Raw genomic sequence first — 25,456 nt, forward strand, 5'->3', positions numbered from 1 at the left:
AGTACAAGGAAGAGATTGAGGCCCTGGAGAGTGTCAAGAGAAGGGCAGTGAAGCCAGTCAGGTGTCTGGAGCACAAGTCTTGAGAGCAGCTGAGGGAACTGGGATTGTTTAGTCTAGAGAAAAGGAGGCTCAGTGGAGACCTTATCACTCTCCACAGCTACCTGAAAGGAGATTGTGGTGAGGCGGAGATCATCCTCTTCTCCCATGTAACTAGCAATAGAATGAGAATGGCCTCAAGTTGTGCTGGGAGAGGCTATGGTTGGATATTAGGTAAACTTTCCTCTCTGGAAGAGTGGTCAGGCGCTGGAATGAGCTGTTCACAGAGGTGGTTGATTAATCATCCCTGGAGGCGTTCAAAAAAACATTTAGATGTTGTACTGAGGGATATGGTTTAGTGGGGGAATTTTGCTGATAGGTGGATGGTTGGACTAGATAATCTTGGAGGTCTTTTCCAACCTTGGTGATTGTGTGATAGGAAGTAAGAATAAGGAGATAAGTTTTGAAATAATACTACATCAATCTGAAATATCCATATGCCAATTACACCACTGCAGTTATTGCTGAGATCAATTACCTGATTTGTATACCAGTTTAAGGCATCTGAGCTATTGACTTTTTTTTTTCTAATTTATAGTAAAGGGATTCAGAAAGTGATTAAACAAGTATTCAAAGAAAATACCCTTACAGATTACTAGTCACTCAATCGGACTTGGGCTGAGGGATATGCTGGCAGGCATCATTGACGTTTTCCTTGTTTCTGTACTCTTAATAGAACAACCTCTTTTGGCCACTCTGGGAGACAGTGTAGTAGCGTAGTTGGATTTTTGGTTTGACCTGGAACAGTCGCTCTCTCTTCTATAACTTCTAGCATAGAACTGTGATAAATTCCTTTCAGTACTGCTTGTGTTTTTTAATAAATCCAATAGCTATTCTAATATAGTTATATTATAGTTTCATTTGGATCATACTTCCCTAGCTTGTGTATTAAACAATTATATGATTCCTATGCATGTCAAGATCTGTATAACATATACAGCTTTCTGTGTTTTGCTTGTTATCCTGTCTTGCAAGAAAAGGAAATATCTCTTTTCATATGGTGTGTTTGAAGGTTGTTTTGCTTAGACTGTGGGAACTAGAAAAATAGACAATGGATTTTTTTTATTTTTGGTCTTTATAAGAATTGGGTCTGATGTAAATCTCTGGTATTGCTGTGTCAGAAAAGAATGTTTTGAAATCTGTATTGATACACTGTACAATGCCATGCCAATACATTCTGAAAGCAGGAACATCCCCATGCATTATAAGATTTGTCCTAATTTGCACCTTAACATTTTTGAATTATAACTGTACTTTTCTCCAGATGGACACTGTCACACCATTTCCTGTGGGAGTTCTGCATGTTCATTTTAACTTACGGCATTTTTTTTAATCAGCTTTTTTAATAACTTGGAAGGACAAATATATATTGGAATTGTTGGCAGTCTTAATCCTAGTGGAGTGAACAGTGTATTCACTCATGTTTGTACTTTTCAAATTTTTGAGAATGTTTTTGTAAGTGATTTAAATTGACTTTGCTAAACATTTTGGTTGGAAAATTGCTCTGAGCTCTGTTACATACTGCAGGTGTAACATCAAACAACTTCTTTGAACCCAATTTATAGCTTTGATGTTTAAAGTTTTGGTCCAGAGAATGAAACAGATGTAAAACTGAAATGCTTAAACTTTTTAATCAAAATTTCCACAGTTCTGTAATATCTACTAAGCTTATTAGTTTGAAAGAAGAAATGAACTACCTGACACTGAATTCTTTTGTCATAATTATTGAGAAAGGTTGATGATTTCTTTCCTGCTTATGAGAAAAAAAAAGCATACTTGAATATGTGAGTTTTGATACCTTCTCTCAACTCTGTGAATAAGTAATAACCATTTTAGAAAAACATTTCTCAGATTTTGGGAAAACAAGACTACTCTCTCAAGGCGACAAATGTTGCCTTCACAGTCTTATATATTTCAGTTTCAAGTAATTTATATTTTGTATTATATCAACCACATTGCTAGATATGTACTAGGTTGTAGCTGTGCTCCTGGGGACTCTTCCTAAGCTAGCTTGGATGGATTAGTATGGATTAGGAGTGCCACACTGACATGACAACTTATAATATGTACTTCCTTTAAACAAATTATTCAATTTGAATTAAACTTGAGTGACATTATTTAATTCTGAATCTCACATTTTTTTAAATGATCCAGTAATGCTGGAAATACAAGACTTTAATTTGGTTAGAGGAATACATTAGCATATTTATCATCATCATGGTTAGAGGAATACATTAGCATATTTATCATCATCATGGTAAATGCAAAAATAAAAAATACTTTCTCATTCAAGTAAAACATTTCTGAATATCCAAAGTAATATTCAGTATAACAGATCTCACAAACAAAATCCTGCTTTCCCTTTGTTACTTTCTTTTTAATGCATGTTGTGATACTCACAGTAAAAGTAATAATGTGTATTTCACGATAACTTATGAGGAAATAATTAATGTTTCCTTTTACCTACTTAATTTCCATGTTGTTTTCTTCTTTTTGTAGAATTATAAATCAGAATCTGAAGGAGGTTCTGAAAACTAGGCAGCATTTTCAATCATTTACCTCAGTGCACTCATTGTAATAAAGTTCTTAAAAAAGAAAAAAAAATTATTTTTAATTGAAAAACTCTAGTACGCATTTAACTAAACATAATGGTAAGCAAACATCACAACTGTATCACTTCATGAATCTGCTTGCACATTTATCGGTGAAATTATCCTCCTTATTTATGCTTAGTTTTCTGCAAATTTGTTTTCAACAATTTAAAATGCAATTGTCATTTGAGACAACTAGAATAGATAACATGATTTTAATCTTGTTCCCAGTATTGCTAAAGTGATATATTTTACTTTGGGATTCAATGGTTTGCTTTTTTATTGCAAATTGCCAGTATTTTAAGGTGGATCTAACAGTCAGCACTTCCAGGTAACACAAAAATTTTCACCTTTAAAAATATAAATATTAAAAGGAACAATATTTTTCTGGATTATGAACTAAATGCTATCAGCAGCTCATATTTTTTCTATAGATAAATGAGTAGTTAAAATAAAAAATGAAAAGGTTTCATAAACCCTTTTCCTAATCCTACCCACACTTTGTGTCCTTAGAGTGCACTTTTATAGCATCTGCAAGATCAAGTGCTAGCTCCCACTGAATCACGAAAAAAACTTTTTCGCAACTCAGACCCACTGTTTGCCTTCCTACTTTCTCCATTCCCAATCATCATTGTCTTTTTCTTCTTCATCCCTTGGTAATTCTAATGCTATACTTCTGAGCTTTATTTTCCTAATGACACCTTAGTTAAGAAACTTTTCCTTGCTCTCAATGTTTTTCCCTATGTTTAGTTCCTTATTTTCTCTCCTACCTCTTTTTTTTTGTTTCTCTTTGTTTCCTTCTTACCTTGCCTTGCCTTCTTACTAGAAATCCGAAACAAATTATCCTAGAGGTTTCCCATCCTAAGCAAAATGCTGATTTCTTTTTGCTTGGGAATTTTCATGTTCTTGGAATCCCATTCTTGATAAAGAAAATTTGAGTAGCTGATTGCTTGTTATCTAAGAAAACTGAGAATAGGGGAAGGTTTGCTCGTTTGTCTTCCTGTATTGTCTGCAAATGTAGACAGCTATAGTTTATAGAAGTGTTTTTTGGACTAGAATGCATTAGTAAGTAATGTCATTTGCATCTCATCTTCAATGATTGCTATTATATCTTTTATCCCTTTTGTTCCTTCTGTATGCTAATCAAGTTTGTCAGGTTCTTCCATTACAAGATAAATGAAACCAACTTACTAAAACTTTCTACTATAATGGTTTGGTTTTCACTTAATGTGCCGTGGGTTTTTGGTTTGTTTTTTTTTTTTTTTTTAATAAACTTCCTTTTGTATATCACTGTTTTTAAAAACCCATCAACAAAATTGGGTATAGAAATTATTTTAGATTTGGTTGTGGCACTTAAAGATGTAGAGCGTCTCCCTCCTGCTTGTTCATTAAGTTGTCAGACAAATTCTTTAATAGTAGGTGCAGGATTCACTTGTTGCTATAAAAATGTTTCCTGAGGATACTTTCTCATTTTACAGCTCTGTCCTCTTAGAATGAGATAAATTAAGAGAAATTTAATTTGAATGAGACCAGCAATGTAGATTTATCTGTTTGGCTGACACATATATCAGTTATATTAATTCTACCAATCACCTCTTATTCTCATCACAGATTAGTTTTTTTTTTTATTATTTTCTGCATATTCTTGATAAAATTAGTGAACAGAATTGGGCTTAGAATGCATTTAGAGATATCCCTTTTTAATTTCTGTCTTTCAGTGATAAATTCCCTGTAAAAAGCTGTCATTTCATCAGCTTGTGATAAAATTAATGGATGTTTTGTTGCCATTGTGTAACATAACATTATTTTTAAACAGTGTGTTATACAGAGAAAGTCTAATGCTTTACATAATTCTAGATCTATCTTACTATCTTTTCTGGCAACCTTGTAGCTGTGTAAAAATGTCTTGTTTTTAAAAGCAATATATTTTTTGTAAACAAAACCTTATCTCTATTTGATTGGGAATTGCTATTGGATATCTGAATTCATCTTCAGAAGCTTTTCTATAAATTTCATGGAAGTGTTCAGACAGTCGTTTTGCATGTCATTTTTTATTATTTATATGTGAACGTTTTTCCATTTTTCTGATATATCCATGGAGTTTAAAAGGTAATCATGATTGTCATATGTTTTGTGCTCTTTGGTAATACAGTAAAGGAGTTTAATTGATTTGTAGAAGAGTTCATATTTCTTTTTTGTTTTTCAGTAATCATGATTGAAAAGCATTTTGTCATTCAGAAAAAAACTGACATGGCGCTGTGCATGGCATAGAAATTTCTTAATAGGTGTATTCAAAATTCAGTTTCTTCAGGCAAAGTACTTAAGATTTAGTGAAGGTAAAATAATATAGCTTCTAATAGTGCTTTCTGCGTGGTTACATTTTTTTGGTACCTCTTTTAAATACATTCTAAATGGAGGACTGAGATCACAGTATTTTCAGGGTTCACTGGAAGCAGAGTAAAACTCATTTATAAAATTACTTAACTAGATGGTTGCCTAGTAACAAATGCATTCTGCGCAGTGTTTGAATTGTCAATAACATCCTACCTAGAATCTTCAAAACAGTATTAGTAGTTGGTTCGTTACTATGCACTTCTGATTTTGCAATTTGAACATTTTTACGTTACTGGTTTTCCCATTTTTGTTCCTACGACTAGGAAATTACCACCTATGTGTTTTGATTGACAACTTCTTAATACTTTCATTTAACAGTAAGCAACGTATCAGAAAAAAAGTAAACACTGGTTAAACACTCTAAAAAAAATTCCCACTTTGTTATTTTTGAATACTTTTAATTTTTTTATTTAAAATTTCGCATGAAAATTCCTTTTTTTCCCTCCCTCCACCTCCCTGCTTCCTTTGGGGTTTTTTTGGGTTTTTTTTTGTTTGTTTTTGTTTTTGTTTTTTTTTTTTTGGATAAGATGAAAATCTTACCTATAATCTGTGTGCAGGGTAATATCTAACAAGTCATTAGTGTGCTTGCCTATGCATGGTATTTGATTTCTTATCAGTGTCAGACAGGAAATTTAGGAATCTTAAGTTATGAATTAATCTTTTTGCATATTTAGACTAAGCACTAATAAATGCTTGCGTTTAGTTTTCTGTATGTCTCATCCCAAGTGGATGTCTAAAGAATCACAGAATCGTAGGCTTTGGAAGGGACCTCTGGAGACCATCTAATACAACTCTCCCCACTAAAGCAGGTTCCCTGGAGTAGGTTACATAGGAAAGCATCCAGGTGGATTTTAAATATCTCTGGAGAAGAAGACTCCACAACCTCTCTGGGCTGATCGTTCCTCTGCTCTGTCACCCTCAAAGTAAAGAATTTGTTCCTCAGGTTTGTATGGAACTTGCTGTGTTCCATTTTGTACCTGTTGCACCTTGCTCTGTCACTGGAAGCCATTGAAAAGAGCCCAGCTTTGTCCTCTTGACTCTTAGTCATTAGATATTTATAAGCATTAATAAAATCCCCTCTCAGTCTTCTGTTGTCCAGAATGAACAGTTCTAGGTCTCTCAGCTCTACATCCCTCATCATCTTTGTAGCTCTCTGTTGATCTCTCCCTAGAAGTTCCCTGTTTTTCATGAACTGGGGAGCACAGAAATGGACACAGTACTACAAATATGGCCTCATCACAGCAGAGCAGAGGGGGAGGATCATCTTCTTCAACCTGCTGGTTGCTCTCATTTTAATACACCCCAGGATACCATTGGCCTTCTTGGCTACAACAGCACACTGCTGGTTCATGGTCAACCTGGTATCCACCAGGGCATCGAGGTCCTTTTTTGCAGAGGACCTTCCCTCCAGCAGCTCAGCCCTTACTCTGTACTGATGCAGTTATGCCTCCGTAGGTGTAGGGCTCTGCACTTGCTTTCATTGAACCTCATCGGGCTTCTCTTTGCCCAACTCTCCAGCCTGTCCAGGTCTCACTTAATGGCAGCACAGCCTTCTGGTGCATAACTCACTCCTCCTACCTTTATATGAACAGCAACTTTGCTGGGGGTGCATGCTGTCCATTCATCTAGGTCATTGATGAAGATTTTAGACAAGAATGGACCCATTACTGACCCCTAGAGAGCACTGCAGGCCTCCAACCATACTGTGCCACAGATCAATTTTGCCAGTTCTCAATCCGCCCCACTGTAAACTTACCTACCCCACACTTACTAAATTTCATTACAATTATGTTGTGGGAAAGCCTCACTGAAGTCAAGATAAATAACATCCACTGCTCTTCCCTCATATACCCAGCTGGTGATGACATCATAGAATGCTACCAGGTTAGTAAATATAATTTCCTTTTGGTGAATCCATGTTGACGACTACTGAAAAATTTCTTCCACTTGCTTGGAGATGACATTCAGAATATGTTGTTTTATCACCTTCCCAGGGATGGCGATGAGGCTGATTGGCCTATAGTTGCCTGGATTGTCCTTCTCTTGCCTTTTTTGAAGACACATGCTTTCCTCTAGTCCTCCGACACCTCTTCTGTTCTTCATGACCTTTCAAAGATGATAGAGGGCAGCTTGGCGATCAGTTCTGCCAGCTCCTTCAGCACTTGTGAGTGTATCCTACTAGGGCCTCTCTCACCTTTAAAGAGTATCTCCACCACCTTACCCTACTGGCCTGTCTTTTCCAAAAAGTATATAGCCATAATGTTCCATTCATGTGAGCTATCTCACCATGTCTCTGTTACCGCACTGAAATTATCGCCCTACCACTGCATACAGAGCTCTAATTCTTCCTGTTTATTCCTCATGCTACATGCATCAGTATACAGGATCTTGAGGGAGAAAAAGGGAACAGAAGATGCAGGTTTCCTTAGAGGCATGCAAGAGGATCCTCCATAGCTGTGCACGCTCTTGAGGGCATACGAACTGATTGCTGGGAGCGTGTTGAAGTGATTCTGAATATAAGGTTATCTGAATATAAGGTTAATTTCTAACCAATGGACAGTTCTGCAAAGATTAGAATATGTAAACTTGTCTGCTTCACTTAGTTCTTTGCTTGAGTTGAACAATCAGGGATGTGCTTTCCAGCCTGATTGTAATTCATTCTGTGAATGTGAAATTTTAATGCATGGAAATGGGAGGACTGCCAAGATCATAAAGTTCAGGAAAAATTTTAGAAGTCAGATAAGAGTATCTCTGCATACTCTGTATGCTCTCAGGTGGTGGCTGTAATGTAATGAGATGATGTGCAAATCTTAAAACCTATTACGAGGAAAATGATCCTGCTGTGATCAATTTACAATCCGGAGAGGCTCTTCCTATATCTCATCCTTTATCATTTACAGTGTAAATTCAGATGAAGTTAAGAGTGTGGAAATGAGTACTGGGTAGCTGTCTTCTGTTTATTTTTTCTGTATACATGGAATTTCATGGTGTGATAACAGCGTTTTGTGAACATGAATGGTGAGCATGCTGTCAATTCTCCACATGCTACAGTGAATGCTTCTCAATTAGATATACTAATTAAATATGTCAATTAAATGTACTTATGGCAATTTCTGTTTCTTATTTTCAGTGTAATATCAAATCAGTGAAATATAGTAATATGATGTGCAAACACTGTGACAGTTCAGTTTTTCAGAGAAAGCCTTGTAAATTTTAATTGGTGCTTGCATATTTTTTCTAAGATAATTAAGCACATATGATGACTAAAACATTTGAGATTATGTGCCAGTTGTGAAGAAAATATATTTAGCTGAATATCACCAAAAAGCGATAGAGAATATATACAGAAAAAAACTTCGTCATCCCAAATGTGTTTTCAGTAACTTTTACTCAAGTTTCAGGAAAATGCTTTCTTGTATATTAAGCATGGTCTTTAACTGGGGCTTCTAGGACCAAGTAATGAGGGATCCAGTGCATTAAAAATACTGTTTGAATGTGCTGTAATTACAAAATGCCCTCTTGCACTTTGTAAATGCGCAGAAGATATAAAAAACATTTTAACACTTGGTCTTACAGGAGAAATCTGAAGAGTAATTGCTCTGTAGGTACAGAGCTCTGTGTTCTAAAAAGCTGTTAAAATTCTAAAAGCCACTGTGAAGAATAAAATCTCTGTAGTGCTTGGCTCGATTAATAACATGAAAGTAAATAAGACTCGCTTATAATCACAGAGAAAAGTGCGAAACCAAAATCTGTTATTTTTACAGAGTCAGGTAGTATTGTTTTCCTGACTTTTAAGTTTAACACAGTTTTGGTCACTGTTATTGTTAATCACCCTTTATAATTAAAAGAATAAAGAAAAGTCAAAAACTTTATGTACATACACACAGACTCTAGTTCTAGTTCGCAGTTTGAATTATGTGAGAGCATAAAATAATTGACATTTAGGATATACATATCTTTTTCTCTTGATTTTTTAATATTAATTATTGATATTTTATGTTATTTAGTGCATGTAGAAGTTGGTGGTTAAAAAAAAGATTTTTTTTTTTAATAGCCTTGAAAGAACTTAAATGGATGGAATTTTATTGCACTTCAGAGCACTCAGTTATACACTTGTTTTTAATAAAGCTTCTGAATCTCTTTATAATCTTAACAGTACTGCTTCAACATGGAAGTCATGTAAAGTAGTTAAGGATGGGAATTTCGTATACAAGTTTGTCATTAATAAGTCAAGTTTTATAGAGTTACTATTTTTAAAGGCTGACAAGTCAGGCAGGCAATTCTGAGACTCTCTGGCAACGCGGATTTCTTACATAATATCACTACTTCAGATAGCCAGTCTCACTTTGTTTCAGGTAAATTTGACAGAGATTGTCTTTAATGTAGTAGTTACTATTGATCTACTGACCTCCTTTAATGATGAAAGATGCAAACTTGCCTAATCCTGAGAAAAGCTTACAAGCCTAACCAAAACCTGTGGAACAAATAACTGCTCCTGCTTTGCTTTATATGTATTATGCACTTTTGGAAATTGAAAGCTCAAAGTTCCTCAGTGAGAGTACTGAAAAATTGCTGTAAATTGAAATGTTATGTGTTACTGGTGAATAGGGGAAAAGCACCACATTTAATTTCGAAAGAAATTAGCTTACTGATAGTCTTTATATTAATGTTTTGTTAATTTTTATATTTAAATAGAGTAAGATATACTTTATTACTTTTTATTCTTTTTTCCAAATCATTCTGATTCAATTTTTCTAGCTTAACTTAAGAATAGAAAAAATAATTTGCAAATGTTAGACTTACTAGAAAAAGCAGGCAGGCATTAGATACATAGACAAAAATGTTTGTACAGGCACAGTAAAAAGTATATTTGTTTACAAGTGTATTATTAGTAACTTTAATTGCTCTTGCATGTTTCACTTGTCTGCTACAGTTTTCAGGAGCAGTTAGAATTCAGGGTTCTCATCAGCTCCCTGAGCCTGCAGTGCCATCTGCCACATCACTGAAATTAAATGGTTTCTGTTTACACATTTTTGAAAGGGAGAAGTCTCAGTAAGCCATAATTGTTCTTTGGATGTTGTTTACATTTTGAAAGGAAACTCTGAATAGTTAGTTGCTGTAAAAATTCATAATTCCATGGTTCTTCTGCAGAATTCTTGTTAATTGTTTAAAAACCGGAAATGATTTCCTGCCTTCTGATGGAACTGAGAATATTTTTCAGGCTCTTAGGAGATTTAAAATATATTACATTTATCAAAATCAGATAACATGCTATAGATTGAAGCTCAGTTACGCTTTCAGACTAAGGTATTTGATTATCAGGTGACAGTGAACAAAGTATAGGATAATTAAATATATCAGCAAGTGGTTACTATTTTTACAGATTGAAGTTCAAAAAAAAATGTGCCTATGCATTAAGAAAACGAAATATTTGCATGACGTGTCCATGTCCAGGCACTGTCAAGAGTTGGAGATGCTGGACTCTTCTGTGCTGAGGCTGGGGCTGCCTCATGATGGGCACAGCCAGTTAAAGAGGATACCAACAGCTGCACTGCAGGGCCTGGCTGGCCTCAGCAGCTGAGATGGCAACACGTCAGGGAAAATCATTTAAAAAAAAGGAATGGAATAAATACTCCTAGCTGTAAGTGAAATACAGAAGTGTGAGAAGCCACTCTGTGAGAGTGCACGCACACACACCTCCCCAAAACTGTGTAATTGAGATTGACTGTAGTATTTAGGTCATCATGTAATCCAACTGTACAAAGATGCATAGGAAATTGTATTTTTAGAAATGCTTCTTTATGAACTTCCTTATCTACCACCCTCTTGAACCTGGTTTCTCATCTGCCCTGCTTTTGGAATTTGAATCTGCAACTAAGACTAGTTGTACACAAGCTTTCCTTTGCAAAGCCGCTCTATTGTGTCAGTCAGTAGATATTCTGTGGTTGCATCCACAGTCTGAGCATTCCAATTTTTTGCTATGCGATCTGTTCATTACTGGGCAGCTTGCTGGCTTGCTTAACATCTGTAGACATGGAGGGGTGGGGAAGAGATGATTTCTTTGAGGATTTGGTTTACGATTTTGGTCCACTTACTGTTCCCAAGGTTTGTATTATGGTATGACTTCTATATCTTCCTTAAGAATGACCTTCATATACTTCATTATAATCTTTATTGAAAACTTCTAAATTTTCCATTTTAAAGGAAGTCCACAAGACTTCCTTTCACTTTGAGCATTTTTTTGATTCAAAATAAGTAAAACTTCATAGTGTTTTGAAAATGGCATAGCCGGGTAGAAGATACCAACCTTACTTATCTGCATTTGAGACTAGTCGAAAACCTTGTTTGTGGCATCAGTTATACTCCATAGACGTCTTTTGATAAAAATTACTGTGAACTTTGATCCTAAATAATTATGCTGGTAAGTAAACTGTGAGTCAGTCTACACCTCTTTTAATATTCTAGAAGGAAATGGGAAAATTCCTGCTTGGTTTCCTCAATCAAATGTTTTGGTGGTTTTCATTTGTTTTGAAAGTTATCTGGAAACATGCAGTATGCAAGCTTTCATATGGAACACAGTATTTCATTGTAAATAGTCATTTATTGCCTTTATCAAATGGAAAAGCATGTAACAAGCATTTGGAGCATTTGAAAAATATACGAAAAAAAGTTTCTTAGTGACTTCTTGGTATCTTCAGTTCTGCAAAAGTACTGATACATAATAGACAAACGCAGATAGTGATGAATCAGGATAGACTGGCTAAGAGAACTAAACAAAAGCCAAGATTGAGGAACATAGCTTTTTTTTATTTTTTCTATTTCCAAGTGTGAGAATTCAACTAAGGAAGAAATGATGCTCAGTTATTTGTTCTTGTTTTGCTTGTAAATTGCACAATCCCTTCTTAACAAAACCTGTTTTACTATTCTTGTTCCTTTGTGTCACTTAATGACTACTCACTGTTTTCAGGACAAGAAAACAGTGTATTTTCCTTGATGAATATTTTGCAGATGAATAAGCAAGATTTGATAGAGTTACAGTGTTCTGGTTTCTTCAGTATAGGATAATCACTGGCTTACATTTATTGTTCACCTTTAATATTTAGTGTTAAATGCTTCTTTGCTGTTAATTTTTAAGTGATATTTTAATACTCTTCTTACTGTGCTTGATTTCTTAGTTTGTAACACTCAGATCATTTACAAATTTTCTTTTTTTGTTGCTTAATAGGTTGAATCTACACAAAGCATGATTAGGATTTTGGGTCTTTCAGCTACGTTACCCAATTATCTTGATGTTGCTACATTTCTACATGTCAATCCCTACATTGGACTATTCTACTTTGATAGCCGTTTCCGACCTGTACCACTGGGACAAACCTTTATAGGAATTAAGACAACTAATAAGGTAAAAAATGCCAAATAAAGGGTTACTGTTTGTTTTGATTGTACTTCATCTATATATGTGTAGGGGGATACTTTTTTTTTTATACTCCACCTGCTTCTGTGTAAAGATGAACCTATTTGTGACAAGCTTAAAGAATCCAGTTTCCTCAGTTTGCAGACCTTGTATATACATTATTGTAGCTGGACATAATGGTATCTAGCTGTGCATTTTGTTCTCTTCACTAATAAGTTTTGCTTGATTAAGGAGAAATCATCACCCTCAACAGCAGAGTCACTGCAGAAGCTGATTATTCTGCCTTTCTCATTTCAGTTTTCCATTTTGCTAGAAATTATGCCAGTAAGGATGCCTGTTGGAATAATCACTAGAATGCTAGAAGAAAAAATATTCATTTATGAAATCTGGATATGTATGATGAGAGAAGCATTAATTTAACATTAGTGGGATATAGGGGATATGAAAATCTTAGTGTCCTATACCATTAGCATACATGTTTGATAGAAAACACATTACGGTAGGCCCTAAATGAGCTTCTTTGTGCTCTTGCTTATTTTGGGAAGCATCGAGGCCATGTAGGTATAATATTCTTATTAAAATTTATAGGTCAATTAAGTGCAGTGCCACTTCACACTTAAATTATACTTCTTCTTAAAATACAGAAATTGATACAAACACCTATCTATAAATTGATTTTGCAAAGTTTTTGTAGGCTTCTCATTAGCCAATAATTAAAGCTTAAGTAACTTAGAGAGGTATAATATTTTATAGCTCAGTGTTTTGGAAAATGTTATTCTGCGATGCTTTTAGTTTAATAGAAATAAAAACATCTTTATTCAAAAGGTAGTTTCATAGCTTAATCAATGATAGTGTTTACTTATTTTTGTAAAAATGAATATTGCTTTTCTTACAAGTTAAGTAGTTCATTCCATCTGCAATGCAGAAAAGAAACTTCATTTTACGACTACAGGGAGCCATTTCAAGTCTGTACACACAAGAACAATTTACCATATGGTGCTTGCCATGATTTGCATATTTTAACCTTCATTAATGTTTCAAGTACCTTCACTATTATTTGCTGTTGCCTTTCTTCAAACTTTTCCTAATACTTATTTGTCTATTTTTTGTTTCCACTGGATGGTAAGAAAAAGTTAAAGACTAATTATACTCACTTTAGAAGGATCTCTGATTTAAAAATCAGAGTTATATACAAATTATCCTATGGCATTTAACATGATTTAAAAAGATTTTTCCTAGAAGGAAAAAAACCCACAGTATTAATTAACATTATAGTTAGGAGATAGTAGTTACGCTGAAAAACAATTGTTTTAGTAATGCCAGAAACCAAGAGTTTGTCTTGTTTTACTGGAAGAATGTCATTCTGGATTTCATATAGTACAATACATTTTTGCGATCAAGTTAATGTACTTTATAACAAAAAAAAGTAGAGGTATTAAGCCTCTTTTACAAAGACTTCCGTTGAGAATAGCATTAATACTCAACCTGCCAAATGATTACTTATATCAATGTTCTTTTGATCTATCTGAGAGGAGGAAAGCAGTGTAAGAACACACAGAATTAAGAACAGTTCTCACAGAATGACAACAGATGCAATTAATACTATAGCTATATCCATACTGATAAATATCAAGGAGTTAAATCATGGAATCATAGAATTGCTCAGGTTGGAAAAGACCTTAAAGATCATCAAGTCCAACCACAACCTAACCATACTACCTAATTCTAAATAACAACCTTTCACTAAATCATGTCCCTGAGCACCACATCCAAACAGTTTTTAAACACATCCAGGGATAGTGACTCAATCACCTCCCTGGGGAGCCTATTCCAGTGCTTAACATCCCTTTCTGTAAAGAAGTCTTTCCAGCCTTCCCCTGGCTCAACTTCAGGCCATTTCCTCTTGTCCTGTCACCACTGAAAAGAGGCCAACCCTGCTCTCACTGTAAGCACCTTTCAGGTATTTGAAGAGAGCAGTAGGATCTTCCCTCAGCCTCCTCTTCCCCAAACTAAACAGCCCCAGTTCCTTTAGTTGCTCCTCATAGGCTATGTTCTCCAAGCTCTTCACAAGCCTTGTTGCCCTTCTTTGATTCTGCTCCAGCGCTTCTATGCTCTTTCTGTATTGAGGTGCCCAAAACTGAACACAGCACTTGAAGAGGGGCCTCACCAATGCCGAGTACAGGAGCAGCATTGCTTCCCTAGTCCTGCTCAGCACACCATTCCTGATACAAGCCAAGATGCCATTGGCCTTCTTGACCACCTGGGCACACTGCTGGCTCATGTTCAGCCAACTGTCCACCAGTAGACCAACGTCCCTTTCTGTCAGGCTGCTTTCCATCCACTTCTCCCTAAGCCTGTAGGGTTGCCTGGGGTTGTTGTGACCAAAATGCAGGAGCCAACACTTGGCCCTATTGAAACGCATATAGTTTACCTTGAACTATTGATCCAGTCTATCCAGGTCCCTCTGTAGTGCCTTTCTACCCTCAGATCAACACTCCCTCCCAACTTGGTGTCATCTGCAAACTTATTGGAGGTGCACTCAATCCGCTCATCGAGATCACTGATAAAGATGCTGAGCTGGCCACAATACAGAGCCCTGAGGGACACCCCTTGTGACTGGCCGCCAACTGTATTTAATTCCATTGACCACAACTCTCTGGGCACAGCCATCCAGCCAGTGTTTCACCTACCACAGCATATGCCCACCCAAACCATGGGCAGCTAGCTTCTTCATGGAGGTTATTTGTTCCTTAAAGTAGACGCTTCGCTACAGCTTTCAGCTTTCATCTGAAAAACCTCCCCAAGAATTTCAAGCAAATGAATGACTTGCCAACTCATATGCAAACTGCAGGCAAGCCTTCTTCAACAGCAATAACAGCAGCCTCTTAATCATAGCCATTTTAGCTATTTCAAGTGGACACAGCATATTTTCTCAGGCTTTTAATATACAGGAATTTGATACGTTTCCAAAATACTTTTGTGAACAATTCATGCTGAAGTGAGGCATACTTATTTTGTTCTGGATTTCACTAAGAAGACTGTCTATCGCAGTCTAATGGTGTAATAGAATACCTTCTTCACTCAAATTGTGGCAAAAGCTTCCACATCTCTCTGAGCTGCTGCTGGTATCTAGACTACTTCTCCATGGTAATCTGGGCATCTGGAAAAGACCCTGTCAACCTTGCAAAACTCAATGGAGGGAAGTTCTTGCTTCAGATGCTAATGTTTCACTCTGCGGTTCTGCTAAAGATACTTAGGCTAGCACTGAAGCTTTTCTTCAGGGCATGATTTAAGATGTCTGTGAAAGCTCAGCTGAAGATTTGTTTTGGTGACTTGGCATTTCAGTTATGTAGGATTTGCTCTCTTTAATTCTGTTGAATATAAAAATAGCCACTGTGGTTATTTATGATGTCATTTCATCCATATTTTAGTTATGTGTTCTTAATTGAGACTTGTAATGATGCTGTCTCCCTCTTCTGGATTAGATATGCATAACACATTTTGTATATCTTCTGGTGTATTTGTTATGCATAGAAATTAGCCAGGGAAGTTTTTAAAACTTGATATTTTGAAACTGTGGCAGCATATGGAACCAGTCTAAAATTTGCCGCCTTCTTTGAAGATCTATTAATGTCAGATATATGCATCATCCAATCCATTTCTTTTAATTAAAAAAGACTTTGGCTCATGCTAGATAATTAAGTAATCTGGATATTATTAATCTTGATATATATGGAGTTGTTAGTTTTTTCTGTATATGTATGTTTTCCTCTTTATGCATAAATGGAATGTGTGAAGTTGTGTTTGTATATATATATACGTCCTTATGTGTGTTTATACACTGCCCCTTTACGCTCCTCCATAATAATTTTCACTCTTTATTTGAAAAATAATTAATTGAAATGCTAACTTTTCCTTTTCAGACCAGCTGGACTGGCTATTTGTCTCTTGCACACACTGCCATCTTTCTCATGTCTTTCCTATTATTCATGCGTTATGGCAAATACGAATGTTCTCTCATTCCCACTAAAACTCTTAAAGCTATGTTTTTACAATTTTCAGCTACTCTAGATAACAGAATTTGAAGCATTTTATTTATCCATAATTGGAACTTCTGTACATGGTACTCTCACTTTTTCCATGTCTGTCTCAACTGTGAGCAAAGTTCTTTTTTCTTGACAAAAAGCTGGGAATTAGTAATTGTATAGACATTAAGATCTGTGTGTAAAAGCTGCATTTATGTAGTACAAAATGAAAATATTTATTTGAAGTTTGGTGGTATATTGAATGGATTATTCCATCAGTATCCAGTAGTGGTATGATTTCTTATCTATGGAACACATAAAAAACAGAACTGGATTACCTCCCTTTAATCATTAAACAAAATAACCAAGTCACATAAACTTTTATCCACTGCCCTTTTTTGTATTTTGTCTGTTTTTTTTTTGTGATCTATTTGTGAATTATTATTAATAAGAAGAAAGTGGTCTTAGTACGAAGAGCAGTATAATGTAAATTTCATTGCACAATACATTTTTTTTCACGGGTCATTATTATTTGCTTTACGTAAAACAGAACATATGTAAAAATTGAAATGTTTTAATATAAAACATAATGTTTTCAGGTGCAGCAGCTGAATCATATGGATGAAGTATGTTATGAAAATGTGCTGAAGCAAATAATGGCTGGTCACCAGGTATTTTTTTTTTTACTTTAATTTGCATTCAGAAGACATATAAAAAAATTAGTTTTGATCATTATAGGGTTGTTTAAAATATTTTTTCCTTTTTATTTTCTTTTTATTATTTTGATTTACTCCACTTCAAAGGTCTTTAATCTTGACAACACTTATAGAATTGGCATGAAAGAAAACTGTGACAGGTTGAGAGATCTTGTTTTGTATCAAAGGTGGAAGGTCCTTGTATATATCCTTCAAAGTAATTTAATGCATATTTATATTTCCTGTTTAAAACAGCAAAGCAAAGAAGGTATGTGCTTAGAGGGCTTAGACTTTAGTGGTATGAAAAATAAAATGCAGCACTTATTTATTATTATTCCGATTCTTTCCCATTAACTTTCCAGTTCTAGTGTATTCTGTTAGAGAGAAAGGAGTGAGAGTTATGCATTGTTCAAGGCATGGTACACAAGGGCTCAGGGTCTGTCATTTGAAATATCCTTGATTTTGTGTTTTGTTTTTCTTAAAGGAAGTAATCTTTCAGTTTCCTCTTCAGCCGTGGTTTCTGCAGTGAATTTTCAAATCTTATATTCATTTGTACTAAAATGGAAGGCTTATCTCACGTGCCTGAATAGCTTATCATTCTGTTATTGTGCTCATATATTACCACACACAGTGTCTTTTTGTTAGGTTTTTGCAAATACAGCAGTGTGAGAGTTATGACAGGTATGGCATGTGTTCAGAGCAGAAACAGTTTCTAGTGCTGTATGATCCTTGAAGAATCTTTTTGCTAAGTAATTGAGAATCTTAAGCTCATAAAGCATGAACAAAATGTCACATGGATGGGGCCAGATTTATTCTTTGATGGTGCCCCAAATGGGGCAAGGGGCAATGGCCACAAACTGGAACACAGGAATTTCCATACAAACATGAGAAAAAAGCTTCATTACTTTGAGGGTTACAGAGCACTGAAACAGGTTGCCCAGGGGGATTGTGGAGTATCCTGCTCTGGAGATATTTAAAGCCTGCCTGGACACTTCCCTTTGCAACCTCCTGTAGGGAACCTACTTTAGCAGGATGGTTGGATTAGATGGTCTCCAAATGTCCTTTCCAACTGCTGTGGTTCTGTTATTCTTTGAATAAAAGAAGGAAAACGTTCAAAAAGTGATGCTAAAAACTGCACATTTTTCCTCTTTCACAGAAATTTCAGATTAGGGTGTTATTTTAAAAGTTGAACAGTTGATTTATGACTTTTGGGAAAAAAAATCTTCAGCAGCACCTTAGTCCTGCTCCCTCTGGCTGAACATCATTGTTCCACTTACCTTCTGTTGTTACTGTCTGATACTGGTGCTACATTCAATAAAGTTTTAATGAAATAATGAAGATTGTATATGGAAATGCTTATACTTGCCTGAAGGAAGATTATTAACAAAATTTGTTGGCTGTACTAAAGAAACTTTAGTTTATTTTTTCCTCATGATCTGTTGTGTACATCTCTTACCAAATTCCTTACACTGAGGTAGGTTTAGGTGCTTATATTTTACTACTTATGTTTGTTGTGTCTTTTTACTTGCTGTAGAAAAACCTGTAAGTAGCAGTTTATTACAGTCAGTACGTCTAAATAAGTAACATATCTCACATTCCAGGTTAGAAGTTGTATGCTCTTTCAGAATATTTATTGCACCTTTCTGCCCCTCTATTCTCTTAATACTGAGGGGAAAATAGTAGTACTTTTAAAAGTAAAATAAAGCTCAAATACAATAATTTTTTTAATTCTAGCAGATGATGTTTTGTACTTAGCACAGCTCTCCTTGAGAATAGTTTTAGTTCCTGACAAATTGAATGCATTACTGTTTTAAGGCATGTGCTACAGCTGAAAGAGGTCAGGTGAAGAGCTTTAGTCTCCATAGCGTTACAGTTTCACTAGCTGAGACAGTAGTTGATCTCACCTTCTGAAAATTATATTTCAAGCCAACAACAAATAAGCAGTGTATTTTCAGACAAAGCAGAAGTGTCATTTCCTTTATTGTATAAAAAACTGTTTGATTTCAGAACGGTTTGGTTGATTTGATTCACTTGATTGTGAATGTTAAGCATTTTCTTTGCTTGAAAATGTTTGTTCTGAGTACAGTACATACTGAGTATAGCTACCCTGTGGTAAATATGCCGCTTAAATTGATGAACACAGCATAGTTTGCTGGCAGCGAAAATTCAGTACAAATATTGTTCTTTGATGATAATTCAGTGTAAAAATTTATTTAAATATGCTGAATATATATATGCAAGCTGAATTCAGTAAAAAACCGTAAACGTGGCATTTCAAAAATTTATAGTAACATTTAATGATAATTTAGAGCAATTGTATCAAGAACAGATGTCAAGAAGGAACAACAGTTGAGCTATGTTACAGAACTCTTATACATTCATGTACCAACCAATTAAATTGGAGTTTTTTGTTTGGTTGGTTTTTTTTCCACATTACTGAAAGCATATTTGTCCTTACACTTATGAAACTAACACTTGTATCCTGAAATGATGACACTGCTATGCAATCTTTCATAATACAGAACTAAGCATGTCAGCTTATTCTGTAATACAATTAATTATTGTATCGTGACCTCATTGCAGCATTTCAATACCTAAAGGGAGCCTGCAAACAGGAGGGGAATCAACTCTTTGAAAGGGTAGATAACTGCAAGACAAGGGGAAATGATTTTAAGTTGAGGGAGGGGAGATTTAGGTTGGATGTCAGGGGGAAATTCTTTACAGAGAGAGTGGTGATGTACTGGAATTGGCTGCCCGGAGAGGTTGTGGATGCCCCGTCCCTGGAGATGTTCAAGGCCAGATTGGATGGGGCCCTGGGCAGCCTGGTCTAGCATTAAATGAGGAGGTTGGTGGCCTTGCATGTGGCAGGGGGGTTGGAGTTTCATGATCCTTGAGTTCCCTTGCTGTTCCGTGATTCTGTAATTATAATTTGTAATATTGAATCGTATAGTGAATTTTAGTGGGATTTTTTTCTTTTAATGAGTATGCTCCAATAAATTATCTGTTCAGTATACCAACTGCAGATGTTTGTTTCTTAAAAAAAAAAAAAAAAAAAAATTATAGAATATAATAGAAGAAATACTTGCTCCATGGTAAGGATGAATACTTTGCTAGGAAGGTTTTCGATAGTGTCTTCGAACAATTTTTCAAATAGGATGTGATATTCTAAAATTATCACCTTTTTCTGATTTACTTAGCCTTTAGAAATCTATTGTCTTGAGTCCAGTTTTACTGTAGTTTGTTACCATCCTGTCCTGTAACCTTTCCTGGCTTTTTTTTCAAGCTATCCTTTAAACTTATGCTTGTTTAAATTCTGTTTATGTGTAAAGTTTCTTTGCTTTAACACAGTTGGTTGTTTCTAAATATTCTTCTAAGAAAAATCACAGAATTATAGCACTGTTTCACTTGGAAGGGACCTTGAAAACCATCCAGTTCCAACCTCGTGCCCCCCTACAGGGATACCTTTGATTAAATCAGATCATTCACAGCCAGTTCTGCCTAGCTTTGGACACCCATGGATGAGATATCCATGGTTTTGGTGGGCAGCCTCTTCCAGTGTCTCAGCACACTCTGAATAAAGAATTTCTACTTAACATCTAACCTAAATATCCCCTCTTTTAGTTTGAAACCATGCTTCCTTGTCCTTCCTCTATCTGCCTGTGTAAAAGGTCAGCCTCCCTGCTGTTTTTAAGCTTCTTTTAAGCACAGAAAGACTGCAGTATGGTCTCCCTGGATCACTCTTCTTCCCAGACTGAACAAGCCCAGCTCCCTCAACCTTCTTTCATAGGAGAGGTGCTCCAGCCCACTGATTCTTTTTCTGGCCGTGCCCTGGACCCAGTCCAGCAGCTCTATGTCTTTCTTGTTGTGGGGGCCCCAAGCCTTGGGCCTAATGAGAGCAGAATAGAGGGGAACAGTCACCTCCCTTTCCCTGCTGGCCTCCTCTCCTTTAATGCAGCCTAGAATACAGTTGGCTTTCTGTGCTGCAAGTGCATGCTGCTGTCTCATGTCATGCTTTTCATCTACCGAGACCCCCCCAGGTTCTTCATGGCAGGGCTGCTCTCAATGTGTTCTCCCAGTCTATCATTACATTTGGGATTGCCCCAACCCGAGTGTAACTCTTTGCACTTGGCCTTGTTGAACCTCATTAAGTTCATGTGAGCTCACTTTTCAAACTTAACTAGGACGCTTTGGATGATATCCTTTCCTTCTGTCATACCAACTGCACCACTCAACTTTGTGTCATGTGCAAATTTGCCAGCAGTGCAATCCACCCTGATATCTAAGTCACAGGTAAACATGCGTTGATAAAGAGCACCGGTCCCAAGACAGGCCCCTGGGGAACACTACCTGGGTCACCAGCAACTACCTAGACATGGAGCTGTTTACCATAACACTCTGCAACACTGCCAGATCATGTTGAGCTTCTAATTAATCAACACGTCCAAGTCCAAGGCTGCTCTCAGTCTCTTCTTCACCCAGTCTGTATTTGTGCTCAAGATTTCCCTGACCCATGAACAGGACCATGCACTTGGCCTTTCTGAACTTCATGAGGTGCTTACCATCTCCTTCAGTATATAAAAAAAATTCCAGAGCAGTTGTTTTTCTAAATGGAATTCAAGAAATGGTTGGAATTTTGTAACTATTGAGGCAGTAATATGTGACAGGCATAAATTTCATTATCATTGCTCTAGAGAACCACAAGCTGAGTATTCTATCTTTATATTCTATCTTTTTGCAAGAAAGAAATCACAGAATCAGAAAAAAATATATTTTCTCATGTTCCACGAGTTAGAATGCACTCTCTAATGGCCATCAAATATTGTCTCTTTTAAGATTTTTACTAGTCTTTTGAATGTCTTAAGTTAAATTCAGTTCTTCTTTGTCTATATCCTGTTCTGTTTTCTCATTTTGAAAGAATGCTTACATGCTGAAAAGGAATCATATAGTTGTATGTAAGTCATGATGATGTTCCTCTGTCTTATGTTATATTCTGAGGCATGTCTGAAGTGATATGTTCATATGTTTTAATAAATTTGTGTGTTTTCGTTTTTTAAGACTAAGGGTGGCGGGAGGTAGCTGCATGCTACAGACGTGTTTTGACAGATGGAGAGGATCTTTTTAGGTTGATTTTTCAACAGCCGTACTCTGCAAGACTTCATGCTCTTCCTGGCTACTGGGAAATTAAGAGTTGGTGATTCAGCCTTTAATTTTGATCCATCTGCTCAAACTAATGAGATACCTCATTTGTAGGCTTCACTTTGAATTACCAAATGCAACTGTGAAGCTGTAACATTTGTCTTATAGCACAACTCTCCTCTTGTTCAACTTGACAAAAGATGTAATGATAAATGGCTTGCCCTACAGAGTTTTCTGGGGATTTTGTTATAGAAACACTTTGTGGTGACTGAAGAATATCAGAAAAGGTTTCCAGGTGCTTTTTATGTCAGTGTGCTCAGTGTGTTAGGCTTACTAAAAATGTGGATCTTCATTAGGATATTTCCCTGTGAAATCCTACCTCTTAAGACTGTGTAAAGTGAGATTTGATTTTAACTCTTCTTTTTTTTCAGTGTCCTTCTGTGCTTGGTACAATCTGATGAATATTTATTTTCATGTCATTTCTTTAAGTTGCTATTTTCTTATATTATCTACAGGTATGTTAGAGCCTCTTGGAGTGATTTGCACTTTTGGAGTTGTATTTCTAGCTCTTAGTAAACCAAAGATCCTTTAAACAGAGGGGGAAAGAGTTACAATGCACACTATTTATCAGAGAATGTGACCCCATACTCAATTAGAAATAGAATGTTTCTACCCATGTTTTTCTAGAATAACTGAGGGATACCATTCACTCAAAGACTGCCTCATCAAAAATTATCATCCCCTCTGCTGATTATAGCTATCTTTTGTCATACAGTCAGCAGGAGTGAATCACAGGCATTAACAGCATTAGTTCGGCTACAGGGCTGAAAAAGCTTCTTAACATTTTACAGACCTGGTAGAAGTACACCTAATGCCAGAAAGTTCTGGGGAGTGGTTAGCACCTTTCTGAGGCAGCCTGTGGAAAACCTCACAAGGTCAGCAAAGGCAGGGACTGAATAAGATATGTATCAACATCATTTTTTTATATAAAGTGAAATATTGCATTGCTATCCAGCTTCAAACAGTGCGTATCCTAGTGTCCTTATCTTCACAATGTATGAGGTGGAAATAACCCTTGTCATTGTATGTTTTGAGAAATAATACGATGCTTTTAGGAGTGTTGACGAATAACATAATGTTTTTAAGAATTTTTTTTCACCTCAGAAACATGATTTTAACTACACTATATTGCATTCTCAGAAAATATTAAATCGTTGCACTTCCTAAGGCTCAATTTCTTAAGATAGTGTCTGAGGGAAATAACTCTTCCTGACTCTGGCCATCTCTGTTGCTTTATTGGCTCACTTCTAGTGTATATTCTGCTGTTTCTGACCTTTTGCTGTTTTATCCCACTGCCTTGGATGTAAAGAGTGTGTTGATCATATGTTTCTCTCATTGTCCCATCACCTCTTAAACATTTTTGCTACTATTCATTTTATTAATTGATAATAACCTTTCAATTTATTTTGGAAGATGAAGAACATCTAAAAACTTGAAATTACTTAAGATTTTTTTTTTTTTTTACATTATGAATTAGAATGAGAGTTGCTGAAATTTCTTGAAAGATCTCAGAGAAAGTGCTTCCTGAAGTAGCTTGTAAACCCCTCATGCTTTTGCCACACTTCCCAAACTACTTATCTCTTCTTTTTCTGCAACTTTTTTTTTTTTTCATAGTTGATTCTCTTTGATTCTACTTAAACCTTCAAAAGAAGTCATGTGTTCTCTTTGCTCTTGATGTGGTTTCAGCAGGTCTCTTGCATTTACTCTTGGCATCTTGCTTTCTTCTCTGTTTCAATTTATTTTCTCCCTAAACTTCAGTGCTCTTGTTACTCCGTTTTATCTTCAGCCACAGACATCTGAATTTTAGTCTAGGTTCCTTATCTAATATGCTTTGCTAATTTGCCATTTGAGTTGTTTATTGCAGTTTTCATCTTGGAGTACCTTTGGCATTCTCCCATCTACTGAAATTTTTTTCTCAATTTTTAAGAAAATGTTTCATTTTCCACTGCTTTTGATAATTTCCTGTGCAGATGATATAATATCTGTTTTAACTCTGTTTCTCAGTGAAACCAAACTTGATATTTTCAATTCATAACAAAAACTAGCTGTTCAGTGGAAGCTCTGAAATCTTTCTGTGGTTCTCACTCACCTAGCCTGTCACCCTACCCATTTTCTGCTTAGTTCATTTCACTGTTCTTAACAATCTTTTGAAGAAAGGTGTGGAGGTTTTTTTGTTTTTTACTGTTGGTTGTCTTTTTTTTCCCCAATTACCTTCTTGTCAGCACCTGCTTTTCTACTTGGAACAAGTTTAGGTTTTGCTGGCTTCTTCTGTCTCGGTTATCATTTGACAGTTGCCATTTGTTACAGCATTGTGACCACTGCTTCTAATATGTATACCTATGGCATCTTTGCTATTTATCTTGCAAAATGAAATATGGGTGTTTTGTTAACATGCAGAATGCAGCCATGATATTTGTTAAATTCTTAATTAATGTATGGTTAGTATGCAGTTTTGTAGAGATCAAACTTGCTGTATTAATTAGAATTTACATACTTAGTTAAAATGTTCTACACCACTGTCCTGCATTTATTTCATAATAAATAAAAAATATTGAGATACTATCTATGTACTTTTTAAAGTCATAGAAAAAATTATTTTTTTGCACAAATTATTAATACTTCATTATTTCAAATTGATATTGTTGATATCACAGATCAAAAACAGATTATGCTTGAATTTATATATTCAAAACTGTTTATGTGCTATTTATTACATATACTAAAAGATTCACTGTTTGTAATTCTTCTCTTTTCTAATAATTGACTTTAACTTTGCAATACTAAGAAGTGTCAACTTATTTTTCTTGAAATGCTATCTTAAGCCAAAAAAAGAAAGACTGAGTAATTATTCTAAATCTGTTATATTAAATTGTCAGAACTGAATTTGACAGTTATTAATTTCATCTGTAAAAATGATGGATTAAATTTCTTTATTATCAGTTTTCCAACTGTTATTTGGTTGCAGAAGCCATTCGAAGATAAAAGTTTCATAAGCTTGGTTACTGCAACTGTTGACAATGCTTTTATAGCTATGTCCTAAGATAA

General features: G+C 35.6%; 1 protein-coding gene across 3 annotated transcripts in view; it reads left to right on the top strand.

Moving 5' to 3' along the window:
- The window catches only part of ASCC3 (activating signal cointegrator 1 complex subunit 3), a 252,676-nt gene that overhangs the window by 89,445 nt on the left and 137,775 nt on the right, over positions 1 to 25,456 (top strand). For all 3 annotated transcript variants that reach the window (XM_090135956.1, XM_031611074.2, XM_090135957.1), the window contains exons 12-13: positions 12,307 to 12,483; positions 17,120 to 17,191. In XM_090135956.1, coding sequence (XP_089992082.1) covers positions 12,307 to 12,483; positions 17,120 to 17,191 — 249 coding nt within the window. The remainder of the gene's footprint in view (positions 1 to 12,306; positions 12,484 to 17,119; positions 17,192 to 25,456) is intronic.

This window comes from Phasianus colchicus, chromosome 2, assembly GCF_987193195.1.
Source record: "Phasianus colchicus chromosome 2, bPhaCol1.hap1.1, whole genome shotgun sequence".
Taxonomy (NCBI): domain Eukaryota; kingdom Metazoa; phylum Chordata; class Aves; order Galliformes; family Phasianidae; genus Phasianus; species Phasianus colchicus.